The sequence below is a fragment of the Phasianus colchicus genome, chromosome Z (genome assembly GCF_987193195.1).
Source record: "Phasianus colchicus chromosome Z, bPhaCol1.hap1.1, whole genome shotgun sequence".
NCBI classification, from domain to species: domain Eukaryota; kingdom Metazoa; phylum Chordata; class Aves; order Galliformes; family Phasianidae; genus Phasianus; species Phasianus colchicus.
The window spans coordinates 1,601,929-1,612,389 of NC_143476.1; the positions used below are offsets into that span (position 1 = coordinate 1,601,929).

Genomic DNA, 10,461 nt, shown 5'->3' on the forward strand with positions numbered 1-10,461 from the left:
GGCTGGGAGCTCCACCACCACAAACATGCATGCCAAGAACCTAGCCATTGTGTGGGCTCCAAACCTCTTAAGGTAAACTTCTGCTTCGGTTTCAACACTTCCTCTGTTCTCCAGTTAAGAAAAGCAGTCCTCTCTTTTTCTCCATCAAATGTGCTCTTCTCCTGTAAAATCTGTGGCTGACAGAAGAGCAGGAGCCTGAGCTGTTCTCCAACCCCACGGGCACAATGTCTAGGTGACAATTTCTGCAGTCTTGTTGAGATTGGACTGACGTGTCCTTGATCATCCAGGGGAATTTCTGCAGTGGCATCACTGATTGCCCACTGCGGAAGTCTCCAGAGCCTCAGCTGACAGCTTTTGGCTGCAACAATTCAGACTCGGGGAAACGGTCTTGGAGAAATGACTTCTAAAATCTGCCTTTTCTACAGATCACAGCAGAACGAGTCTGCCTGCGCCAGCGGAAGAGCTGCCTGCATGGAGCTGCAGACGCAGTCGGATGTGGTGGAATTCATCATCAACCACACCGACGTCCTCTTCTGCTCCAAATCCGGAGCAGACATTGCAGATGCAGCAGGTGAGTGTCTTCCTCCATTAGCTTGATCTTGACCTGACACCTTGACCAAATGCAGGCCTTCTCCAGGATGTTTGAGATACTCTTTTACCATCAAGGGGACAGCAGACCTCTGGGCTTCCATTAGGGTATGGCATCCTGTTGCTGGATGCTGAGAATGTCCAAGCCCAAATTTCACAAGGAGGAAACCGTCATTATTATGGTTTGCACGCAGGAAAAGCTTGATGCAAGTGTGGCAGCGAAGCTTTCTCAGTTCCCTGCCCCCATTTCCTTGTTTTTTTCCTTGCCTATTTTGATACAGTAAGCTGCTCTTAATGATGACCGTGTCCTTTGCCATAAACACACCTCTGCCCACATGGTTATTTTGAGCTCCTCTTCTTCCAGTGGCTCGGATAAGCAAGCCTGAGAAAAATACAGCACCTCCCCCAGAACTGTGGTGGCTGTGCTGCTGCTTTCTGATCCTCGCTCTTACCTGTGGTTTTCCTTGACAGGGCACAATTCTCTCCCAGGGCCCAAGTCTGTGGGGGTCTCTTCTGCTGCCACAAAGCTGCTCAGCCTGGAGGAGGCACAGGCACAGAGGCGAGGCCACAGCAGCTCTCCTGTTGTGACAGAGAGCAGCCGGGACAATGAAGTGGAAGAAAGCCCTGCAGCTGGACAGGGCAAATTCCACACCGTCATTGACTTTCCATCTGAAAGGTAAAGAGGACTTTCTTTTCCAGCACCTAGCATCATTGTTTGGGTGGGTTTTTGTGTTTTTCTTTCCATGATTTCTAGTGCCAAAACTTGCTGAAACTAAGTTATGCTACTGGTGGGGTTTTCCAGATGTCAGGGCCACTGCCTGAAAACAATTCCAGTTCTCCTCTAAGCAGAGCAGTTGGTCAGACTTGCTGGCACTAGAAATTGAACATGGCAGTGAGATGAGGCTGATGAGGTGCTAATGTAAGAGTCAGAGATGCTTTTGAGCTTCCTTTATGGCTGCACGGTTCCTCAGAAAGCAGTTACACCTGCCAGCTAAATCAAAGCACTCCCTCAGATGCTGTGCTGTACAGCTGTGGAGCCTTTGCTCACATGCTCTGCATCTTGCTTGACAGATGTGAGGGGAATTCAGCCAGCAAGACTTCAGGGCTGAGCTGTAGAACGGAGCCATCCTCAACTGTTGCAAACAGAGCGAGTTTCTAAGTTGTGTTTCTGCAGAAACCAGGCAGTCCCAGGAACAAGAAACTGCTGCCAAGAGCTCAGTGATGCTCTTCCCTCACCCTGCACCACGCACGACTCACAGCATTGGCTGTTTTCTCTCTCCAGGCAAAATCCACCCAGCAAGACTGAGGAATCGCCAGCTAGCAGTTGGTGTTGCTGCTTCAGGCTCAGAAAGCCATCCTCTGGCAGCAAACGCCAACTGCAGCGCAATGCCAGGCAGCCCTCTGAAACAGCAGTGGTAGTCCTGGCAGGTAAGGGTGCAAATGCAGCTTCCAAATCCCTGCTTTTCAGGAGCATAGAATTCAAGCTTGCTCTGCACTTGTATCTCCTTCTGGCGTTCCAGCCCCTGCCTAGCATTTTCAGTTCACCCCTGATCAAGAACCACTGTCGTAATTAAGTTTGACACTAACCCCTGTGTATCCTTTCTAGGTGAATCGAGCCTTTGCCAAGCCATAAGATCCAGGGCAAGTAGCGAGGATGCTCTCTGTGCTTCCATCAGTGGAGAGCTCTTAGGAAGCACAAATTGCTGCAGTTCCAACAGCAGCCTTCCATCTGACAACATTAATGGAGAGAAGGAGCTCATCGAAGTCCATGCCCTCATTACACCTGGCTCTGCTGAAGTTGCTGACCTGGGCCTGCAAGACACCACAGTCACAAGTGTGGTCTGTCACCCAGTGTCTCTGCAGTGCAACCCATCCCAAGAGCAGTGTGAGTGCCCTGACAGCAGCACCTCCATGCAGGAGCAGGTCAGCGTCAGTGAGGAGGAGCAGAGCCTCTTGCAGGGGGACTTTCAATCAGGCCTCCAGTCCCAGGCACCGGACAGCAGCACTGAGAGCTCTGAGCCACTCTCTCCATGACAAGACAGGATGAGTCCCATCTTCACCATCGACCTCTCACACCCTCCTGTCTTTTATACAATAATAAAAAGCACACTCGTGCTCAATCAACGCCTTGACTGCCTCCAGAGTCTTCATTCACACGGACTGCGATGAATGCAGCACACAGCAAGGCACCTCAGCTTGCAATGCTGTGGCTGTGGGGTGCGTGCAGCACAGCTCCGGGTTTGTTCCTGTTTTGTCTGGCTTTGGGATGTCTGCAGGGGGAGCTCTGCTACCATTTGGCATGGTAGCAAATAATCTCTCGCATCCTGGATGCTGCTCATGATACTCCCAAGCTTCCTGGCTGTGGCTTTGTGATGCTTTTCAGGGCTTTCTGATGCATTTTGATGCCTTGGATGTTCCTTAACACCTCCCTCCTCCCATCATGTCCTTTCCTGGCTCCCACCTACGAACTGGCCCTGCAGATCATCTCCAGACCTGTCATCAGCACACTGCGGCAGGAGAAGCTCCCTCTGGCCAACGTCAGGCAGTACTGCTTGGTCTGCAGCTCAGTGGCCATTTCCCTTTTAGGCGGCTCCTGCAGAAGAATCAAGCAGCAGAACCTTTTGCTCACCCTGCACCACACAAATGCTGCAAAAGCAGAAACAACCTGGGAATCTCTGGTTTGCAAGACTTCACAGACACTTATTGACTGTGTCTGATGGTTCCCTCCCATCCTTGATTTCCTTCTCCCCTTCTCCTCGTCTGATCCCACTGCTGAGCCATGATCAAGCTGCCCAGTGTGGCAGAGCATCGTGCAGAGCCATGCTGGCACCTCCTCCCCTTCCTCTCCTGCAGCTCAGCCTGCAACCTGAGCAAGTTTTTTTCTGAGAAAGTGACCAGCTCTTTTCCATCCCTTTGCCCCTACAAACAGTTGTCCAGAGGATCTCGTCCAAGAATTCCTGGAACAGCCTGCAGCTGGCTCTCCTGAAGTTCAGGCTCCTGCCTTTGCTTCCTGCCAGGCCCGCATTCCTTGAGATCACCAACTCAAGGAGGGCATGGTCACTGCAGCCCTGACCGCCTCCTGTCGTAACCCCTGGTGTGCACCATGTCCAGCAATGCTTCCCTTCTGCTTGCTGTGCCCAATGCCTGCACCACAGAGTGATTCTCACTGCACTCCAGGAGTCTGTCAGATTGCTTGCAGCCAGCCATGCTGATTTCCCAGACTGACTGGAATCCCCCATCAGCATGAGAGTCAGTGAGTGCGATGCTTCTGCTGGCTGCAGTAAGCAGCTCCCACCAACAGGCTCTCTTTCCAGGCGGCTGTAGCAGACCCTCACCTCCAGAAGCCCTGCACTGCTGCACTTCCTAATTTTACCCACAAGTTCACAACCTGCTCATGGCTCTTCTTAGTTCTTTGCACTCAACTTCTCATCATAGAAGGCAAATCCCTTGCCTTCCAGAATTCCATAGTATCAATTGTGTCTGCTTTATGTCAGGATTTTTTTTCTTTCTTTTCTTTTTCCATTTTCTAGGTAGGAAAATGAATTTCTGAGCCAGGAGAAGCAGAAGTGAAACAGTCTTCCTGGCACTGCTCAGGTTGCAGGAGTTGCCAAGTGCTCCTCAGGTAATGTGTGCTGAAGAGCTGACCTTGGTGGCAGGGGCTGTGGCTGCATTTTGTGCCTGTCATGCGGGAATACAAGAAAGCCTATTCAGAGCAGGAGCTGCAGAGCGAGATAAACATCACGAGAAGGTAAGGCTGAGAAGCAAGGACACCTCCAGAAAGAAGAGAAAAACTGAGTCAAGTGAGCTGCGTGACGGCCGTGTGATGCTGACCATGATTGGAGGAAGAGCGCATGGCTGGGAATGACTGATGGCTCTGGTTGGATGGGTGCCTGTGTGCACAGAGTTAAGGAGTGTTTGTGGGATGTTTTGCTGGCATCTAACGGCTGTAAGGGGAAGTCAAGAGAGAAAACTTGTGAATGCATATAAGGGATGTTAAAATCTGGAATGGATTGTTTGGATCATTCACATCTGAGTCCAGATTGCCACACTGCCTAAACCTGGGGCCTAGGATTTTCCTTTAAGAGTGCCAACTGCTCATTTTAAATGATAAAAAGTAACATTGAAAAAAGCTTCCCTCCTTGCATTAGAATAAGGCATTGATATTTGATGTTTCTGTCTTTCCATTCCTTTAGCAGCCTGGGTGTTGATGCAGCTGCATGCATCTGCTGCCCTCCCCTTCTGTTTTGTGTAAAAGAACAGTAAAATATGCAATCAGTGTGAGATCTTTCTGAAGTATTTTACTTTATTTGCCCCTAGGCTGCAATGGCTGGGAAATGGCAGTGTCACCCAGGAGCCCACACGGCGACCTGATGTCTCATTGTTGGGGTCTATTGGAAACCACCACGATGACAAAAGAATGCCTGGGATTCCTCCGGCCCAAATGCCAAACCTTGCACTTGGCTGTGCTGAACCTCATCAGGTTCACCCAGGCCCACCTCTCAAGTCTGCTGAGCTCAAACAGATGTCATTTTTCTCGTGTCCTTCCATTCCGAGTCCATCTGTTCCCCAAAGCAAAAGAATTTGGAGGGAACCACCGACAGTTATGTGAGCGATTTCAGCGTCTATTTCTGATCATGGCAACAACTTCAGAGGTCACACTTAATTTACGGTGCCCGTTGTAATTCTGACCAAGGCTGCAGTTGCAGCTGACTTCCCAAGGCTGCAAGACGTGGTGGTGACACAGCCTTGTGCTTCTGCATTGGTGCTCATCCCACGTTTCCTTTCTCTGTCTCGCAGGTCAGCTCCTGCTGGAAGCAGATGGTATCCCAGTGTGAATGAAGGTCAGTGCAGGAGCAGCTGCTGATGGGAGGAAGGAAGTCCATGCTGAAGAGCTCTGAAGCATCTGCAGGTATGGTTCTGGAGGAGGCAGCAGTGATGTCGGAGGGCTCCCAGCAGGAAGCTGTCTCATCCAAATGCTTGCTGAGTGGTTGGAAGGGATCTTTCTGCATGACAGCAGCACCAGCTGCTTGCTTCAAATGCTGCAAAGACAAGGATTAGCACGAGTTCCAGTATCTACAGTATCATCACGAATCACGATAGGATTACAATGTGTCCTCATACAAACGCAGCCATTTCTCTCTGAGTCCAAAGGCTGTCCGGAAAGCATCTTTGAGGTCTCTCACACCAAACCACTGCTGTCCGTGTGGGATCTGACTCATTAGGGTATAGGGGTTAGGAACCACAGGCTGTCTTTTGAGAACGGGTTCAGTCATTTCCTTACATCTTGCACCAGCCGATACGTGCCGTCTGCCTTCCGTGCCGACAGGATTGGGGTGTTATAAGGCCACAGACAAGGTTCCAGAAGACCATCCTTAAGCACTGTCTGTGTTACAGCTTTTAGACCCACTCTCCCTTCTAAGGCTATGGGATATTGTTGCTGTTTCACAGCTCCACTCCCTCCTTGGGCAGTTCTTTGTAAGGGAAAATTGTGAGTCCACCCCGATTTCCTTCCCCTGCCCACACCTTTGGATTCATTTCTTCTTCATCACAGCTGTTAACACATTCATTGACAGCTGACATCTGTTTCACAGACTTGCAGCTGTAATCCTCATTTAACTGTTAAATCTCTCCCCCATAAATCGGTCCCTGCTTCAGGCACAGAGAACAATTGCCCTGCAACTATTTTATCTTTCCATTTTAGTTCTGTGGTCTCCAAGAGTGGAGCTGTCATTTCTGATCCCTCAGCCCCAGTTATGCACAACAGCCACATCCAGATACACGTCTGGTACCTCTGAACTAGCTAATGCTGCAGGATGGAATGTTGTTTCTGCACTGGCTATCAAATGTGGGATTGCTCTGAAGCAGTACAGCACAATGTGTTTTGTAATTTGCCCTTAGAAACAGTTTGAAAAAGTAGAAAGACTTTATTAATATTAGTAAAAAGAAGTTATTTCATAACATATTTTAGAAATACAGTTGTTCAATCATGTGATCAATTCTCACTTACAGAACTGTAATAGTTACAAATTGCATGGGTTTAGTATTAAGGACCAGAAAGCATGTTGTAAGGCCATTCTGTTTGTATAGGAGAAGCTCAGCAAAAGAAAAACAGACTCCAAAGAAGCCAGGGCCTCCACACAAGGCCGAACTGACTCACTCTGTGGGCAGGTTGGGATGCAACAGGCAGGCATCAAGAGACTCCCCTCTGTCCTCCTTCCAAACTTCTCTCTCTTCAGGGATGAGCAGGTGTCCAGAAATAGTGGCCAAGTGTTGATACGCAGCTGGCAGACGTTCAATAATTAGCAGTATACCTGCTGAGCTAGCAACAATTGGTGTTTAGCCAGTCACACACAGAATGGCCCGGGTGGGAAGGGACCTCAAGGATCAGGAATCTCCAACTCCCTGCCACAGGCAGGGACACCAGCCTCTGCAGCACTGCACATATGCACACGGCTGGATAGAAACAGCAGTGTGGGAAAAAACTGTATGTTGTGGATGAAAAGGGTGAATCAGAATGGCTTAACAGCTGTCCCACAAGGAAAAGCAATCCCTTACCTGCTGTGCCATGCTCATGGCACCAGCAATGCAGATGCCAGCAGCTGATGCCCACAAGGACAGCCAGCCTGGACTTATTTTCATTACATATCTTTGTCCTGATGTCCTTCCAGAAGATGGAACATTTCTCCATCACAGCAGAAGAGGGCAGGAGGGGTCCAAGCTGAGGGCACACTCTCCTCTTTTTCTGGCACACAAAGAGAAAGAGAAGATGAAAACCAGATGTGTTTTCCTGCCCATGGCAAACACCAGACTTCCCATCCTTACAGTCCTTCCTGACATCAGCAGCAACTGAAAAAACATCCCACTCACCTTTGCCATGTCTGGCAGAGGTTGCAGCTCTTTCTATTGCATCCCTCTAGCTTTCAAGTCAAGAGCTCCTGTGTGACACAAGGAAAAGCAATCTTTTAACTGCTGTGCCATGCTCATAGCAGCAGCAATGCAGATGCCAGCAGCTGATGCCCACAAGGACAGCCAGCCTGGACTTATTTTCATTACATATCTTTGTCTTGATGTCCTTCTAGAAGCTTGGACATTTCTCCATCTCAGCAGAAGAGGGCAGGATGGGTCCAAGTTGAGGGCCAACTATCCCATGTTTATCTGGCACTCAAAGAGAAAGAGAAAATGAAAACCAGATGTGTTTCCCTGCCCATGGCAAACACCAGCCTTTCCATCCTTACAGTCCTCCTGACATCAGCACTAATTGAAACAACATCCCACTCACCCTTGCCATGTCTGCCAGAGGTTGCAGCTCTTTCTATTGCATCCCTCTAGCTTTCAAGTCAAGAGCTCCTGTGTCACACAAGGAAAAGCAATATTTTACCTGCTGTGCCATGCTCATGGCAGCAGCAATGCAGATGCCAGCAGCAGATGCCCACAAGGACAGCCAGCCTGGACTTATCTTCATTAAATATCTTTGTCCTGATGTCCTTCCAGAAGCTGGGACATTTCTCCATCTCAGCAGAAGAGGGCAGGAGGGGTCCAAGGTGAGGGCACACTCTGCTCTTTATCTGGCACTAGAAGAGAAAGAGAAAATGGAAACCAGATGTGTTTCCCTGCCCATGGCAAACACCAGCCTTTCCATCCTTACAGTCCTTCCTGCCATCAGCACTAATTGAAACAACATCCCACTCACCTTTGCCATGTCTGGCAGAGGTTGCAGCTCTTTCTATTGCATCCCTCTAGGTTTCAAGTCAAGAGCTCCTGTGTCACACAAGGAAAAGCAATCTTTTACCTGCTTTGCCATGCTCATGGCAGCAGCAATGCAGATGCCAGCAGCTGATGCCCACAAGGACAGCCAGCCTGGACTTATTTTCATTACATATCTTTGTCTTGATGTCCTTCTAGAAGCTTGGACATTTCTCCATCTCAGCAGCAGAGGGCAAGAGAGTTCCAAGTAGAGGGCAAACTATCCCATGTTTATCTGGCACTCAAAGAGAAAGAGAAAATGAAAACCAGATGTGTTTCCCTGCCCATGGCAAACACCAGCCTTTCCATCCTTACAGTCCTCCTGACATCAGCACTAATTGAAACAACATCCCACTCACCCTTGCCATGTCTGCCAGAGGTTGCAGCTCTTTCTATTGCATCCCTCTAGCTTTCAAGTCAAGAGCTCCTGTGTCACACAAGGAAAAGCAATCTTTTACCTGCTTTGCCATGCTCATGGCAGCAGCAATGCAGATGCCAGCAGCAGATGCCCACAAGGACAGCCAGCCTGGACTTATCTTCATTAAATATCTTTGTCCTGATGTCCTTCCAGAAGCTGGGACATTTCTCCATCTCAGCAGAAGAGGGCAGGAGGGGTCCAAGGTGAGGGCACACTCTGCTCTTTATCTGGCACTAGAAGAGAAAGAGAAAATGGAAACCAGATGTGTTTCCCTGCCCATGGCAAACACCAGCCTTTCCATCCTTACAGTCCTTCCTGCCATCAGCACTAATTGAAACAACATCCCACTCACCTTTGCCATGTCTGGCAGAGGTTGCAGCTCTTTCTATTGCATCCCTCTAGGTTTCAAGTCAAGAGCTCCTGTGTCACACAAGGAAAAGCAATCTTTTACCTGCTTTGCCATGCTCATGGCAGCAGCAATGCAGATGCCAGCAGCTGATGCCCACAAGGACAGCCAGCCTGGACTTATTTTCATTACATATCTTTGTCTTGATGTCCTTCTAGAAGCTTGGACATTTCTCCATCTCAGCAGAAGAGGGCAGGATGGGTCCAAGGTGAGGGCACACTCTCCTCTTTTTCTGGCACTCAAAGAGAAAGAGAAAATGAAAACCAGATGTGTTTCCCTGCCCATGGCAAACACCAGACATTCCATCCTTACAGTCCTTCCTGACATCAGCACTAATTGAAACAACATCCCACTCACCTTTGCCATGTCTGGCAGAGGTTGCAGCTCTTTCTATTGCATCCCTCTAGCTTTCAAGTCAAGAGCTCCTGTATCACACAAGGAAAAGCAATCTTTTACCTGCTTTGCCATGCTCATGGCAGCAGCAATGCAGATGCCAGCAGCTGATGCCCACAAGGACAGCCAGCCTGCACTTATTTTCATTACATATCTTTGTCCTGATGTCCTTCTAGAAGCTTGGACATTTCTCCATCTCAGCAGAAGTGGGCAGTAGGGGTCCAAGATGAGGGCACACTCTCCTCTTTTTCTGGCACACAAAGACAAAGAGAAGATGAAAACCAGATGTGTTTCCCAGCCCATGGCAAACACCAGAATTTCCATCCTTACAGTCTTCCTGACTTCAGCAATAATTGAAACAACATCCCACGCACCTTTGCCATGTCTGGCAGAGGTTGCAGCTCTTTCTATTGCATCCCTCTAGCTTTCAAGTCAAGAGCTCCTGTGTCACACAAGGAAAAGCAATCTTTTACCTGCTGTGCCATGCTCATGGCAGCAGCAATGCAGATGCCAGCAGCAGATGCCCACAAGGACAGCCAGCCTGGACTTATTTTCATTACATATCTTTGTCCTGATGTCCATCTACAAGCTTGGACATTTCTCCATCTCAGCAGAAGTGGGCAGCAGGGGTTCAAGGTGAGGGCACACTCTGCTCTTTATCTGGCACTCAAAGAGAAAGAGAAAATGAAAACCAGATGTGTTTCCCTGCCCATGGCAAACACCAGCCTTTCCATCCTTACAGTCCTTCCTGACATCAGCACTAATTGAAACAACATCCCACTCACCTTTGCCATGTCTGGCAGAGGTTGCAGCTCTTTCTATTGCATCCCTCTAGGTTTCAAGTCAAGAGCTCCTGTGTCACACAAGGAAAAGCAATCTTTTACCTGCTGTGCCATGCTCATGGCAGCAGCAA

At 49.1% G+C, this 10,461-nt stretch overlaps 1 protein-coding gene across 1 annotated transcript; it reads left to right on the plus strand.

Annotated features, from left to right (window-relative positions):
* The first annotated feature begins 24 nt into the window (after window positions 1-24).
* Window positions 25-2,064, plus strand: LOC149912178 (rho GTPase-activating protein 32-like). The gene is made up of 5 exons (XM_090130918.1): window positions 25-72; window positions 426-571; window positions 1,078-1,264; window positions 1,871-2,016; window positions 2,057-2,064. Exons 1-5 carry the CDS (start codon window positions 26-28, stop codon window positions 2,062-2,064), a joined length of 534 nt encoding a protein of 177 aa, XP_089987044.1. The 5' UTR covers window position 25.
* Window positions 2,065-10,461: the final 8,397 nt, after the last annotated feature.

Excerpts from the sequence above, each read along its gene's own strand:
- LOC149912178 (XM_090130918.1), top strand. The coding sequence starts at position 26 with ATGCATGCCAAGAACCTAGCCATTGTGTGGGCTCCAAACCTCTTAAG. Across the intron at positions 572-1,077 it reads AGACATTGCAGATGCAGCAG|GGCCCAAGTCTGTGGGGGTC; the intron begins GTGAGTGTCTTC and ends ATTCTCTCCCAG. Across the intron at positions 1,265-1,870 it reads ATTGACTTTCCATCTGAAAG|GCAAAATCCACCCAGCAAGA; the intron begins GTAAAGAGGACT and ends TTCTCTCTCCAG.